Source organism: Typopeltis vanoorti, chromosome 14 (genome assembly GCF_054136105.1).
Source record: "Typopeltis vanoorti isolate ZY-2024b chromosome 14, IOZ_Tvanoo_1.0, whole genome shotgun sequence".
NCBI lineage: Eukaryota > Metazoa > Arthropoda > Arachnida > Uropygi > Thelyphonidae > Typopeltis > Typopeltis vanoorti.
The window spans coordinates 19570231-19586524 of NC_143562.1; the positions used below are offsets into that span (position 1 = coordinate 19570231).

The 16294-nt window shown below is 37.0% G+C and overlaps 1 protein-coding gene across 1 annotated transcript in view; it reads right to left on the reverse strand.

Annotated features, from left to right (window-relative positions):
- The window catches only part of LOC150099277 (enkurin domain-containing protein 1-like), a 66705-nt gene that overhangs the window by 47950 nt on the left and 2461 nt on the right, over positions 1 to 16294 (reverse strand). Inside the window, exon 2 of the mRNA XM_090404253.1 lies at positions 3987 to 4118. Coding sequence (XP_090260379.1) covers positions 3987 to 4098 — 112 coding nt within the window. The 5' untranslated portion in view covers positions 4099 to 4118. The remainder of the gene's footprint in view (positions 1 to 3986; positions 4119 to 16294) is intronic.

Consider the following 16294-nt stretch of genomic DNA (forward strand, 5'->3'; position numbering starts at 1 on the left):
TTCATAACACAAGCCCAAATGAGATGGTTTGGACATCTCAATCGAATGGAAGAAGGAAGAATAGCAAAAACTGTATACGAAAGCCAGAAAATAGGAAAAAGAAACAGGAAGACCCAGGAAAGGTTGGCAAAAGGAAATTAAAGAAAAATTGGAAAAGAAGGGAATTAACTGGAAAGAAGCAAAACAACAAACCTTGGACAGGACAGCATGGAAAGCTCTTTGGCAAAATCTCAACGCTTAAAAGCATAAGAGATCATAGACAAAGAAGAAGAAATAGGTGCTTAGACTTACAAGATATTATAAAATATGATGAAATCTACTGCAACAGAAAGCAATTTGCTTGCTATTGTAATAGATACTTAGAGCAACATATAATGAAACACATGCTCCCAGCATACAAAAAAATAACAGTCATGTAATTTCACTCACAAACTGTTGCATGCATATGCTCAGTTATATGCTCAAAAAGAATAGAATTTCGTGTATACTAAATGCAACAATATTAAAATGAGGAAGTGCTTTTCTCTTAAAGCAAATAGAACGTGAATAAATCTTTAAACCAAATCTGTGACATTTTTGAAAAGTACTTTATCGAAAAGATTTTTTTCCTACTTGCTGTCCCTTCAACCAAACCAGATCAGTTTGTTAAAGTTGATATGCCTGTTACATACACAGGCTCAAGAGAAAGACAAAGACACAATCCATTTAACTGATTTTAATTCATGCTGTTCCTCAAGTATTTAAAACATTTGGGGGGGGGAAGGCAATCAGAACATTAGTGACAGTCAAAATAAGTATCAACCACATGAAAACATTCAGTGAGCTAGCAGAAATGTTTGTGGTTGTTGATAATTGTGAATACTTAATGTCTTGTATATTCTTTGTTCTTTAAATACTAAATGATTTTTTGTGGGAAAAAATATTTAGAAAGAAATTTAATTCATTCTTTTCAGACATCTCCACAGTGCAATTGGAAGAATGATGGTACGTTGTGCCCTTTAATTGGAAAAGGTCTAAGTCTGATTCTCATAATGACAGGAGGAATCTTTATATGGACTTTTACAGTTGAAGGTGAGTTAGTCAATCTCATACAAAGGTAGCAGGGTTTTTTCTCTGAAACTCAGGTTTTTCATCCTGCATACAGACAAACTGCCCCTTCAGAACACACAATTTACAGACAAAAAATACTAGTGGTGGTGGGCAGTAGATGGCATTGATGTAGATGATAATAGCAGAGGTTTGGTGTAGTTGGTGGTTGGTGAATTGAGTGGTGGAGATGGAGAGTTGTAGAATAGATGTCCTCCCTTGATGAGGCCTCTGACTCCTCGGAGGTATTACAAAATAATAATAATCTTTTCAACAAACTGATTAATGGAGAGTATCATAATTATATACATTTCTTATACTTGTGAACAGTAAATGAGATGAGCTGTTACAATGTCTAAAGTTCTGAGGAAAGGATTTGAATAAAATTACTACATTCAGGATGTCAGCTGGTCACTAGAGCAATTCATCGAAAAAAAGGATTTCTTTGCTTAGACAGTACTGTTTGAAAATACTAACAATGGATCACAGTTTAATTTAACAAGAGTAGTCATTATATCTTTTTTCAGGCCACGTCATTTTTGTTAATGAAAAGCAATATAGGTTGTCCCCAGGTTATGGACAACTCGACTTACTGCGTCCTGTATGTACAAACAGGCTCCTTAAGGTTCCCCATAAGGATAATTAATAATTCAGGAACTAGTTTTTTCAGCACATGGCATAAACAATTTGTTGGCATAGCATCTTTATGCCATCACCTAGTCTCACTGTTCATACAGATGCTTACGTACAGCATCACTTTCATCTTAACTTTCTTATTCGATTTGGTGATTGGTCATTACCCTTATGACCATGCCTCCAAAGCAAAAGTCTACTGCAAGTCCAGGTGAGCCTGCAGCAAAGAGAAAGCGATTACAATGGAAACGAAAGCAGAAATAAGCATTCAGAGAGAGGCCAGACACCATCATGCATTGGGAAAGCATCAGGCTTCAGTTGCTCGACTATTGGAACAATTATAAAGAATGAAGTGAGAATAATGGAACATGTGAAAAGCAGTGCTCCGATGAAAGCATCCATTATTACTAAGTGGTGTAGTGGATTAATTATTGAAATGGAAAGGTTATTATGATGCTTTCAAAAACATTGTTGATTCTTGGGAGGAAGTGAAGCAATCAGCAATGAAAGGGGTGTGATACAAACTGTGCCCTCAATTCTGGATTTTTGTGGCTTCACAGAAGAAGACATTGCCGAAGACAGAAAAGCTGTGGTGGACAGTGGCAATGCACTGCAATTAGACATCAATGAAAACAATATCACTGACTTACTAGAATCCCATTCACAAGAATTAACCAATGAAGACCTTATAGAGATAGAGAAGCAGCTGATAGAAACACATGAACACGAAGAATCAGAAGATCCAGAGCTAAGTAAGTTTACGATAAAACAATTAACTGAAGCCTTTCGTCTCATTGAAGCAAGATTTGCTAAGCTAGAGGAGCATAGCAAATCCTTAGCAAAAAAAAAAAGGAAAGAGCACAATAGTTTCTGTAACTTATTATTACAGTACTACACTGTATTATTATTGCCACATGTGAGCCATTATACGGAAGTGGTCTGAGAAGTTCTCGGCCTCGACCATAGACAGGCAACACTATCAGCAAGATTTCTTTTTTTCTAAGTTTGTACATCTGTCAGAAGTATCCATGTGAAATTGCAAATCATTCCATCAAGTAGTTTGTTTTATACAACTGTCTGAAGCAAAAGTGTTGTCTGTATCCCTTGAAATGGATAAAATTGATCACTATTTTTTGCATGAAGAATTGCAAATGAAAAAGCTTTGCACAAGATGGGTGCCATGCTTGCTTGCAGCAGATCAAAAACAGACTCGTATGAAAATCTCTGAACAGTGCTTGGAGCATTTTAACAAGAATAAAACTGATTATGTGCATTACTATTACTATGGATGAGACTTGGATTTACCATTACACACCAGAATCCAAACAGGAGTCAAAACAGTGAACAAAAGTAAGTTGTTCAGTGCCAAAGAAGACAAAGTCGGTTTCATCAGCAGAAAATGTGATGGCATCAGTGTTTTGGGATGCTAAAGGCATTTTGTTTACTAATTATTTGAAAAGGTAAAACAATAACTGGGGAATATTATTCCGATCTTTTAACCAGACTAGAGGAAAAAATTCGTGAGAAAAAACCCAGTTTGCAGAAGAAAAAAATCATCTTTCATCAGCACGATGCACCTGCCCACAAAGGTGTTTTGGCAATGGGAAAATTAAAGGATCTGCACTATGAATTGTTGGAACATCCACTCTATTCCCCAGATTTGGCTCCCTCTGACTTCTATCTCGGGGATAATGGTGCTGGAGCATTGCTGGAATAAATGTGTTAGTCTTAAGGGAGATTATGTTGAAAAATAAAAATAATTTTGAAATTATAAATTCGTTTTTACATTGTTAGGCCGAGAACTTTTCAGACCAACCCTTGTAGTATTGTTATTATCATTGCCCTATATCTGACTTAAAGAAGTTCTCAGGAACATATTTTGTCTGTAACCCTGGGACTGCCTGTATATTTGTTTTAGTTTACTGCCATGTTTTATTCTGAATAATAAGGATATCAACAAAACCAAAATTTTCAATATGCATGTTAGTGATCTACAGAACTTGAGGAGAGTGGATGCAAACTAAGAATATTTAAGTCTTGACTAATTATTATTATTATTTTTTTTTTTTAACAGATTAAGAAAGAAATTGCTTTTTCCTCTCACAACCTGCAGTCCGGATCTGCTGGGACAACTTCTATTTGTCCTTTGTCCAGCCTATTGTCATGCCACTAAACATAAGTGTTAAAAAATTAGAGGATTTGAAATGCTTTATGAATTCAGAAAGAAAAAAGTAATTAATTAAAAGAAAATTTAAAGTTTCATTTACTAGATTTTGGCTGTGGTCTAACAGCTTGTCCTTCAATCTCCATCAATAAATGAGCAACAGCAGGGGAACAAGAAGAACTCTGGTTTCTTGACTGCATAGCTTGATGATTCATATTTCGGCCAATAAATTAAACTATGAAGTTAAATAAAAAACATAAATTTTATGAAAGCTTAAATAAGAAATACAATTCAAAAAGTTTGAGGTTGATATTAATTAAGCCCAACAAATCACACACTGAGTCGTAAATACCTACTTTTAAGTGCATCTAGCATTGAAATATTGCTTTTTCCCCCACAACACATTTCTACTATTGGTATCAAAAAATAAATAAAATAAATGTTTCTTGTATGTATAATACAGTTCGCTGTTGCAGTGAAGACAACTAGGAAATGACATTCCTCAAGCAGTTCTTCATTAATGGAAAAAAGAAATCACATGGGACAAGATCTAGTAAAATATAGCTGATTATTATTGCCCTGTGGGATATGAATAATTCAATGTGTAGTATCTTGAAGACTATGTAAAAAAAAAAAAAAAACTACATGGTCATCAACTGATCTTTCATGATACTTAACATTCAATTGCTGTGATGTCACTGGCAACTGATACAATAGGAATGAGAAGGTGGAGATTTGGATATACTGTGAGTATTATAACATGCACATTATTTTGTGTTTAGATCTCTGACCTCCCCACCTCATAAACTGGCATAATAAGTTCTGTGTGAAATGTCCACTGTGGCTGCAATATGATCTACATCTATATTGATTAGAAAGTCAATGGACACTTCCACAGGCAAGGTGCATCATGCCATTTAATGAGTCACATGTTTGTAGTCGGTATAAACTGGAGAAATATGATGCTCTGAAGTCAGTGCAACTGTGTCTAGGTGAAATGGCTGCAAGAAGGGAACTGATGAAGTTTGAAAGAGGCAGGCCCACCTGTTCAGCAAATTGCTGATAAATTGGGCCATCACACATCAACAATCAGTGATATCATACTGAGATGGGAGTCAATTTCTAGTGCTACCATATATACAGATTAAAGGCCAATATACACTGCTTGGAAAGAAGTCAACTGACACCATAGTGTGAGGAACAAACAGCCATGATGCCCACCTTGATAAGATGAATGCAGGAATCATACAGGGCATACTTTCCACAAGTGTACAATAGCAATCAATGAGAATTCTGGACCGTTCTTCCTTTGGGCATGTAATCAGGTCCTGAACTGTTATGAAGCAAATGTCACCACACTTGACATTTGCAGTCAAGTGGGTGACATTCATGTCCACAAACCATGCAGTTACAGTAGCAATCTTATGACATGGTGCATTGTCTTGCTGAAAGACACAATGGTCAGTTCCATAGCAACACCACAAAGTAGGAAATGTTGCATTGTCCAGAATGTTCATATACTATTGTTCAATGTTTTTGGCACCACAAACAGAAGTCAAACCAGGAAAAACTGGCCATATAATCACACTGCCACTTCCAAATTTCATAGTTGGAGTTATGCACTCTGGTAAGAAATGTTCATCAGACATTTGACACACCTGTTCATCTGCCCAGTAGAAGATATAGTGTGATTCATTGCTCCATAACACAGCTCTCCAAGCTTCCATGTCCCACTGTACATGCTCTTTGCACCAGTGAAGACAGCGCTGCATGTTGGCTTGGGTAATGTAGGGCTTGCATGTTGTGAGGCCTCGGTTCTGGATGTTTTATGAATACTTTTGAATACCAAAACTTTGAATACTTTAGCACTTAATTGTAACCAAATTTGCATAGAGTGTGTGGGGGGGGGCAACGTGTTTGTTTTAAACTATATTAGAAAACAATAATAAATGAGAATTTGTGTTCCAGTCGATGCCCAAAACTCCACATTCAATGCGTCAGCTGATGAATGGTGTATTTTACGTTATCCTTCATAGCATCCAACAGTCACATTCAGCAAGTGTGGAGAGTCATCTACTGTAGGTAGCACTTGCAGTTGACTCCCTGCACTTCCATCTCAGTATAGTATCTCTGACTGTTGACCTGGGATGGCCCAATTTGTCAACAATTTGCAGAACAGATATGGCTATAAGATGCCATTCTATCAGAATGCTTCTTTCAAACTGTCAGTTCCCTTCTCACAGCCATTTCACCAGGATACAGTTGTACTGACTTGGGAACATCATATTCCTCCAATTTATATTGCTACAAACACGACTTGTTACTTGGCACGATGCACCTTGTCCATAAGGGTGTCCGGTACTTCTTTCCAAGCAGCATGCGTGCATGTGTATCAGCGGCATCGCATGCCCATTTCAGTGAGGCGTACTGTTGTGTGGCTTATGCAACCAGTGCTTTCACATCAATTTGACAGTGTGATTGCATTGTTATTGATATATGAAAGTTTTAGGAGTGCATAGCGCATCAGCGCTCATCTTAATTGGTGAATACTTGATCACTTAATTGTAACTAAATCTGCATAGAGTGGGGGACAATGTGTTTGTATTAAACTATATTAGAAAACAATAATAAAGGAGAATGCTTTATTCATCATCATCATCAAATTCCTGACATGTACTCTCAAGGGGGTGTATGTACAGGATATGATAGTACTATATGAAAAATTTACATCATTACTAACTTCCTATCTACAATTTTCCTCCAAATCAATGTGTTACCTGTCAAGACTCCAACAGTGTCAGATCTTATATCTCTATCTTCTAAGGCACTTTTTACCGTATCAATATCTTGGTCTTCCTCTGAATCTTTTTCCTGCCAACCTGACAGAGAACACTTGTTTTGCTAATATTTCCTCTCCCATTCTGTTTAAGTGACCATATCACCTGAGATTAGCTAAGAATGCTTTATTTCATTGGTATATTTGAATGACTCGAAGGTTTAAATATGTGAACCATAATTTATAAGCCATATAAGAATGGGAAATGTAAAGGAAAGAATAAGTGAGTAGAAATACTTTCATTAATGGCACACGAATTATTAATAATGAACATTTGCGATATGTGTGTCCAATGAGTTGCTGGGTAGAGCGAACAGAATAAAGCCTAGACATGAATAAGTGAATTTATGATGACATAAAAAAAAAAAACTTAAGAGGAGAGGGAAAGAGATTTGTTTATAAAGTATAAATAACCAACCAATAATAAACAGCCACTATATACATTTAGTAGTTCATTTAAAAACTATAGGGAGAGGCTAATCCAATGTTTGTTCTTTGGATTAGGATAGTGTAGTGTCAGGTGATTCATTTAGGCATGGCAGGAATGCATGTGGTTTGATGGAGACAGGAAATCATCTTGTAAAATTTGTTGTGCATGTTATGTGTATTTCTCTGGTTTATGTATATTTAACTTCATTTTCTAAGAATTTTCTTTTGTTTACTGAGACTCAGTATACATTTTATGCAATAATAGGATACATAATATCCGATCATTATTGGAATTATCCACACTTTCGGGAATCTTGCATTCATTAGTTTTATTTATTTTATTTTTTTAATTTAGTGTCAGCAGCTCTTCTGTCTTATCAGTAATAGATATCTCACACATGGTAGTATTTTGTTGTAGATCAACAACTTCTTATAATACACAGAAATATTTATTTTTATTCAGCAAACGTGGGACAAAAAAGTATACATCCATGGAAAATTACATATAAAAACTTCCTACCATGTCAGTTCAGAGTTCAAGCACACAAAACAGATGAAACTCAGAAAACAAAAACAGCAACTAATGACAAATGATAACGTTCGGTTGGGTTGGTTGACACAATAACCATTCAACAGCTACTGATTTCTAGGTGCTATTGTTTCAGAGCTCACTCTCCTTTGCCTTCTGGGTGGTTTAAAACCACTGGAATGCTAATAATTTCACCTGCTGCACCATCTTGTATGCCTGATCAAAGATGTATGTATTTTGAATGCACACGTAGGCAATTAATGTGAATGTGATACAATGCTTATGTGCCGAAAAGTATCCTCTTTGTGAAGCATTAGTATATTGTGCTTAATTTTAGGAATCGTGCAAAGCAAGAAAACAATTAGGGGAGTCTTTAATGAGAATAAATGCAAAAATATTGGTGATAGTGATATTCCATGGATGTACAACTGCACACCTGGAATATACACCCCCTGACACACACACACACACATTTTGAACACATACCCAGGATGCAAGTTTAAACCCCACTACGAGCATATATATTTGTGATTGTCTTTAGGTGGGTAGGTGGGAGATGAATATCATCATCCAGTATGAGACCACCACTCCACTTATTGCATGCTTGAATGAATTTAATGAACTGGCTTAAAAAGTTCCATGTTTGGTCTCTAGAGTAGAGTTCCGAGCTATGTAAAAAAAATTAAAAATGAATAAAAAAAAAGCTTAGCCCACCAACAGTATGACTGTACTATATGATTACAAATAAACCTTTCATGAGTGGGAGTCACATAAAATATATATACTGTGTGTGTGTGTTTATATGAACAAAGTGAATCTCTCATCATACAGCATCCGCTAACACTTGGATAGTAATGTATTGGCCCTGACATATGGTCATTCATAATGTCTTGCCTATTGTCAGTTCATAGGTGATCCAAGAGGATTATCCAAACCTGTAACCTTGAGAAGTGAACTTTTAATGGCTAAGCAGAATTTGTGGAGTTGGCACTGTTTTATTGTTCAGTGTTACAAATAAGTTTAATCATGAATCAACTATTGACCAGTGACAATCAGTATTAATAAAGAAGTTTTAAAACCCAAACCATTAAAAGCAACAATGGTGTTATGATGAAAAGAAGAAAATATTATATTTATATCATGACCATCACTAATGGTGAAACCAGTAATAATGTCAATGTCAACAAGAAGAATTACTAAATCATAAACTTCACTGCACTGTTCATCCATTTACCAAACATAAATAGCAAAATGAGTAAAGCACAAATTAGCAAATGCAGTAGGAAACAGAGCATACTAATATAATAATTTTGCTTATTTCACTGAATGAGTAAGACACTTGGTAACAACAATCTGCTGTGTCTAGAATGGAACATGACAAGTAGTCAGCATGTATCTTCAATTACTGCCAACATGTTACTTGCTAAGAATAAAATAGGTGAATCAACAGTATGTGGTTCATCTGCACTTTTGAAGTTTAATTCACAACACGAAAGGAACAAAAATGGAGGAATCTTTATATGGATGTTTTCAATCGAAGGTGAGTTAGCCGATCTCATATGGAGGTAGCAGGGTTTTTTCTCCTGGAAACTCAGGTTTTTCATCCTGCATACAGACAAATCAGCCCTTCAGAACAAACGCAATTTACTGACAAAAAAATACTAGCTGTGGTGGTGGTGGTGGTGGTGGTAGTGGCCAGTAGATGGCACTGATGTTGACTGGTAGTAGAGGTTCGGTGTAGTGGCGGAGATGGAGAGTTGCACAATAGGTGTCCTCCCGCAACGAGTCTTCGGATTCCTTGGAAGTGTCACGAATAATAATAATAATAATAATAAAATAAATATGATATTTGTTTATTAAGCTGCTAATATTTTACTGGTTTTATACTGGCATCAGAGCACAAATAGTCTGTCAACACTATGCAAACACTAACAGTTTCTGTAAACAGTTTTAATAATGGATAAAGGGGTAATGGTGGATAAGGATCTAAAATTTAGAAGACATATTGCCAAAACTGGGAGGACAACATAACGAATTCTGGCAATGCTGCAGAGGATGCTGACCTGTAGAAGTAAGGTGATTCAGGTTCCATTGTATAAGGTTCTAATTAGGCCACACACGAATTACTGTGCAGAGATTTGGTCACCTGGTTTTCAAAAGAATGAAGAGATGTTGGAGGGGGTCCACAGGCAATTGACCAAAGTATTTTCTGATCTCTGGAACGTTGAATATGAAGAAAGACTGAGGTGATGCAATTTGCAGTCTAGTGGATAGGAGGAAGAGGGATGATAAGATAGAGACATACAAGGTGGTAAGGAGTTATTATAGGATCAACGTTGAAGAGGTTTTTCATAAAATAGTGGGAGGTTGTGGAGAACAAGAGGTCATCCCTGGAAACTGTATAAGGAGGATGTGAGAATCAGGTTTTTTGAATGGAGAGTTGTGAATGATTGGAATGCAATGTCTGAGAGACACATTTTAAAGTGTCTGGAAGACAGTTATTTTAAGGTACAGTATTATGAGCTGTTTGTATGACAAAAGGGACCTCCTAGATGAGTCTGTGACTGCATGGAGTCTTAGAATAATAACAGAACTAGAATCCTAATTTGATGTCGTTTGTTGTTAGATAATGAGAAGTTAGCAGTATTAAGCTCATCTTAAAATAAGTGTCTTCCAGATGTTTGATTAAAAAAAAAAAATTGTGAGGACCCCATTCACAAGAGGGTAGTTAACCATAGTAAATAGGCAAGAAGGAAATTGTTCACATTTACCTTGAAGAGCTATGGATTGTATTTCTTGTTCAAGAGGACAGCAGTGGAAGCACATCTCCTCAAGTGCATCTCCAAATTCCCAGAATTTGGAGATTCACTATGAGGAAGTGTTGATTAGTCACTAGACATTTGAACAGATTTGACAATTTGGAGGTATTAAAGATGCCAATTTTGATGAACAATGGCTATAGAACATTTGTAGAAGATGCAAGCAGCAGAAACTGAATCTCTGTGAAAGCAAGTGAAGTGTATTAGTGAGATAGGCGTCATTGATCAGTATGATTGCCATTTTCTATATAAGTCAATATCTTAAAGGAGCTCTTAGGTAAACCATCCTAGATAAGAGAGTAATATTCAATGGTCAGACAGATTTGTAATTTTTATAAAGTTAGAAGCCATTTGAAGTTAAAGTAACATCTTGAGCAAAAAAGAAAACCTAATTGTTTGGAAGCAGAGGAGGTAATATTTGTAATATGTTTGTGCCAAGAGAGATTTGAGGTTAGCATTATCTCAAGATAATGCTAACCTCAGATGGATAAGATTTATCAAGAAGATAAATCTCATCATATATGGGGATTTGGGTGTTGTCAAAAGTAAAGCTGGAGGAGAAGGGTTATTTTTGTGTGAAACAAAACAGTTGTGTTTTGCTTGCATTGAAATTGACAAGATTATCCAAACCCAAACTGGTGAATGTTTTGGAGATCTGTATTTAAGGTGATAGTGGTTAAGGCTCTGGAGATCATGGTGATTTGTGCATTGTTGGGTTTTGTTCAAATGAAAGGAAAGAATGCAGTACTATTGTCAGCAAAACTATGTACTGAGCTGTCTGTCTGCAGGAATAAATCATTTTATATATTACTGAAGTGCCATTGAATCAGGAATAGCTACCTAGCAACATGTTGGACACCCTCTGGCCCTGATAGTGGCTGCCACAAGCTTGCAAAATGTTTCACAGATATGGCAACTCATGCATCCTCCAGAAATGTCCACAATTCACTCAAGTTTGTTCGTGATGGGACACAGGACCGAACAATTTGACAGTATCCTAAAGATTTTAGATTCAGGGCTTCTAGGCAGCCACATTATTATTTCAAAGTCAACAGAATGCTCCTAGAACCAAGCAGTAGCCTGCCTGGACCTGTGAGATGAACAGTTCTCTTGGTGGTAGATGCCATCCATTGGGATGCATGATGGACATAAATGGATGTAAATGGACAGCCATGAGTTCCATATACCAGGATGCATTGAGAGTTGTTGGTACATGTACCAAAGGTCTCAAAGATGTCCAACTGAAGACACACCAGGCCATCACTGAGCCACCACCAACTTGTACAGTTCTGACCTGATATGCAGGATCCATGGCTTCATGGGTTTGCCACCACATCTTCAGTCTCTCATCGACGCTATGAAGTTTAAACCACAATTTGTCTCAGTTTCCGAAGCTGAGATGGTGAAGTGAACATTGCATGGCCTTGCAGACAGATTAAAAGTGGATTAAACTTGGAGGTGTCACATAATGACAAAAATTTAAGTCACTAATGGGGTAATGACATGCAACATATAGCCTATTCAATCAAGTCAACCCCAACTTCCTGTAATATGGTCTACTTTCACAAATGGGGTTCTGGCAACCCTGGCAAGTAGTGTTATTACCACTAATGAACATCTTCCTACTTGATACACAAACTAGACCCCTAAGTGGTAGATGACTTTCATTGTCCAATGAAATACCATTAGCTTGCTTACTGGGGGCTTGCCATGTTTGGTTCACAGAGCAGGATTTCTGATGCTCCTCTTCTTATATGTGATGTAGATGATAGCCACATGAACATGGTACACACACTGTACATATCCCAAAACTCAATAGTACAACAGTGAAACTGTTCTGCCAGCTGGTCATTCGATCATATACACATGACCCAACCTTATGGTAATTTATTATTATTTAGCGTATGGCAATCTGCATGCAGCTATGAAGGTACATAAGTCAAAATGGGTAAACCATATGGTAATGCAACGCCTACTCAGTCATGTCATGTCAAGGTTACACAGTGGACCAGTAACTTGTTCTCTTTGTAGGAAATATGCATGTGGATCCTTCACCCCCTACTACATACCAAACTTTTTAACTCTCTCTCTCTCAGCATTAAACAACCATGAAGGACAATATAAGAAAATTGTCAGCCCTGCAAATATATGTAACCCCCCCCCCAAAAAAAAACAGATTTACATCCACATCAATAGCCATGGTCTCAACATAAATTTAAACAATGTGCATCACCACTTGAACATCCAAACTCGTCATAAGAGTGGAACCTGTACATTTCTGAAATGACATTCCTGTGCCAGAGAATGTCAAACTTCGATTCCTCTCTTTACAATCTGCTGTATCTCAAAATTTCCTTGCCTCATTCAGTTACACTCATTTGCTGTATACATATCCAAATTCTGATGCATGGATACTTTTTGACCTTCTACTATCTGAGAAGTTTTAATCATCATCCAAACACTCAAACAGTGAGGTCAATCTTTCATACGGAATTTCTTGATTCAACTCAGAATAGCTTTTTCCTCTAATTTCACCAATCAAGTTGGCAGACAGATTTTTGCCATCGATAACAATCTTTCATAAATTGTCCGTCTGCCCACCAAAAAACATGATAATCTAAAGTGGAGAAGATTATCATGTTTTTTGGTGGGCAGATAGACAATTTATGAAAGATTGTTATTGATGGCAAAAATCTTGATCACTTCTTATTCAGTTCTCCTGATATATACACACTGCAAATGGTAACTCTCTCCTCTTCTAACTCAAACTATAACCTTATCAAAATCAAATTTCCAGAAAAACACCCTTCATTCAGCTATTCCCAGCATTGTATCCTTTGTTATTAGAGTGCCAAATGGGATGATCAGCATGATTCCTGCTTTCCTTGGACTGACTACTGTCTGCCAGGTGTCTAGATCAACCAAATAAATGACATAATTCTTGCTGAAATGAAGATCTTCATCTTCCACTCCACCCAAAAACTCAAATGACTATTCAAACTTGGGCTTTTCAACAAATGTGCTAAAGCAGTTCAAAAATAATAATTCTACATATCACAAGTGTCATGAAACTCAAGCATCCCACTCAACCTACAAGACAGAACACACCTGTAAAATTACTATAAGCCAATCTAAATCTGATTTTGAAAGGTCAAGTGGAACAAACTAGCCTCTACTTAAGTGGCAGTCTATCCTCATGGTCCCTCACAAAGGCAATTTAGATGCGACTTCTGTTTATTAATTTCCATCTCTCTCTTACATCCAGATGGTAGTACCACTGTAACATCACCCAAGGAAAAGGATGACCACCTGGCATCATTCTTCTCCTTGAATTCCTATACCAATGATCAAGGCAAAGTATCCCAAAATCCAGACAAGAATCTAGTCTTTCACCAAAAAGACATTACAAGAATACCGAATAACTCAGATACCAACAAGGCTTCTGTTTCTGACGGTAGCCATACCATTGTGCTTAAACTTATGCTCTTGAATTAACACTTAACCTATATTCCATTTATAATCTGTCATTCTCATCTGGCATCAACTCTTCAAGCGTGGAAACAAGTCTATATCCACCAAGTCCAAAAAAAAAGATAAAAGACAATTATCATCTCATTGCACTCACTTCAGGAGAAAGTTATTCAACACTGAGCTCCTTCATTTCTTAGAAGCTAAACACTTAATCAGTGACCACCAATATGGATTATGTACTCAGTTTACAGCAGAATCTCCTTGCAAACATCACTCATGTCATAGACCTAAGCTATGGAAAGGTTTGATGAAACTCCAAGTGGTTGTTCTAGATATTTTCCAGCTTTTAATCGGGTCAGGAAAAAACAGCCTAGTGAATAAATTACCAGCACATGGTCTGCTTTGCAATTCTGGATGGCAATTTTCTCTCTAGTTGTTCAATGGATGTGGTTGGTGGCTTCCCTTCTTCAGATTTCCCTGCCAAGGCTGAGAATGCCAGGGCACTGTATTTTCACTCGAACTTTTTCTCTCATTCATAAATGACCTATCACTAACCTCAAATCCTATCTGTAAAATTTCAATGTTCCCAAAATATAAATGATCTAAAACATCAACCTTTTACAGTGGAAATATGCCCAAAATTCCTTGTACAAATGTATCTATTTTTCTATATAAAGTTATCTGTGTAAAGAACAAAATAAGCCCAAAGGGAATTAACTCGCTCATTGTTCAAGAAGAGATGTGGAGGTAATGAAACCAAGAGAAACGCCAAAGTTTGAGCATGCCTTTTGAAAATTGTTTACAAATCCCGTCGCAGGTGACCTTCAAGGTCAATATTGAAAGGGCACGGCGGGAGTCAAAAGGAAAGTCCCATAGGCAGGATTAAGGAGGAAAAGTAAGATTTTGTCGGTGAAAATTCAAAAACCATTAAGTCACGTGTTATTATCCAGGGTTCCCATAATTACATGCAAGACTCGCACGGGGACATTAGGGATCCCAAAAACTTAATCCAAAGTGCAGGGGAACTGGTGGTTAAAAAGTTTGGACCTGAGATGAAAAGGGGCTTCCTTTTTTTTTTATCTGGTGTGATCCATCGCGAGAGATCGAGAGGTGCCATTAGTTCCGGAGGGGGAAGACGGAGATCCGTCCATCGAGAGCCACTCAAGTTGCAGCCGTAGATATCCGGAGGTGATAAGCCAAGGAGAAATCTTGCCGTATTGGTCCAGAAGCTCTGCCGCTCTGTTGGGTAAGTGCACGCTCTGACCTACATAATTCTTCGTCAAGCAGTTCATGATGCCGGAAAGCCTATATCCCGCTAGCTGTCAAGACTACTCATAGGTGCCCTGTGACTCCAAGACAAAGATTCCAAAAACACAGAATGGAGGATAGACCCTTCAAGCACCGGAAAAGGAATAAGGAAAGGAAGAGACCCACATGAGTCCATCTTTTCATGAAATGTCTGTGAATTAAGTGAAAATTCTTTATCGAACTGTTAAGTTATCTAACTTAAGGAGGTAGTTTTAATGTGTGAGCATTACTCGTAAATGTGTGTAATTACTGACGAATGAAACGTGAGCACAGTTAACTTCCCACAGAAGAAGTTGGGCTATTGAATTTCTTTTGATAACTAAATTTGTGCTTGTGATAATTCTTGTTGTTGAAGTATTTACCTGCTATCATATTATAGGAATGTTTAGAACTTGATGACATAAATTGTACCAATGTAATTACCAGAGTTTTAACTAAGTGTTTAAGAGAAAAATAAGATTCTGAGTTATATATATATATATATATACACACATATATATACAGGGTGTCCCAAAATTCACGCAAGAAGTAATTTTGATAGAAAACACAGGTTTTTTATTAAAAATTGTAATTTCTTATTGATTCATAAAGTATACATTATAGGGTTATGCATGGAATAGCATATCGGGTAAATGGCCTCCACGGCTTTGCTGGCACATACGCACTCTTTTGTCGAAATTTTCCATGACCGTTTTGCATAAATGTGGCTGAATTTCGTTGATACAGCGCTCAATTTCCTCCTTCAAGGCATGGGTGGTCGTGGGCTTGTTGGCATAAACCTTAGACTTCAAAAAACCCCAAAGAAAAAAGTCCAATGCCGTTAAGTCACATGATCTGGGCGGCCAATTCTGATCACCAAAACAGGAAATTACACAACCAGGAAATGATTCATGCAGTAATTGAATTGTTTCTCGGGCTGTATGGCATGTGGCACCGTCTTGTTGAAACCACATGTCGTCCACATCCATATCTTGCAATTTAGGCACAAAAAACTGGATTATCATGTCGCGATAGCGAGC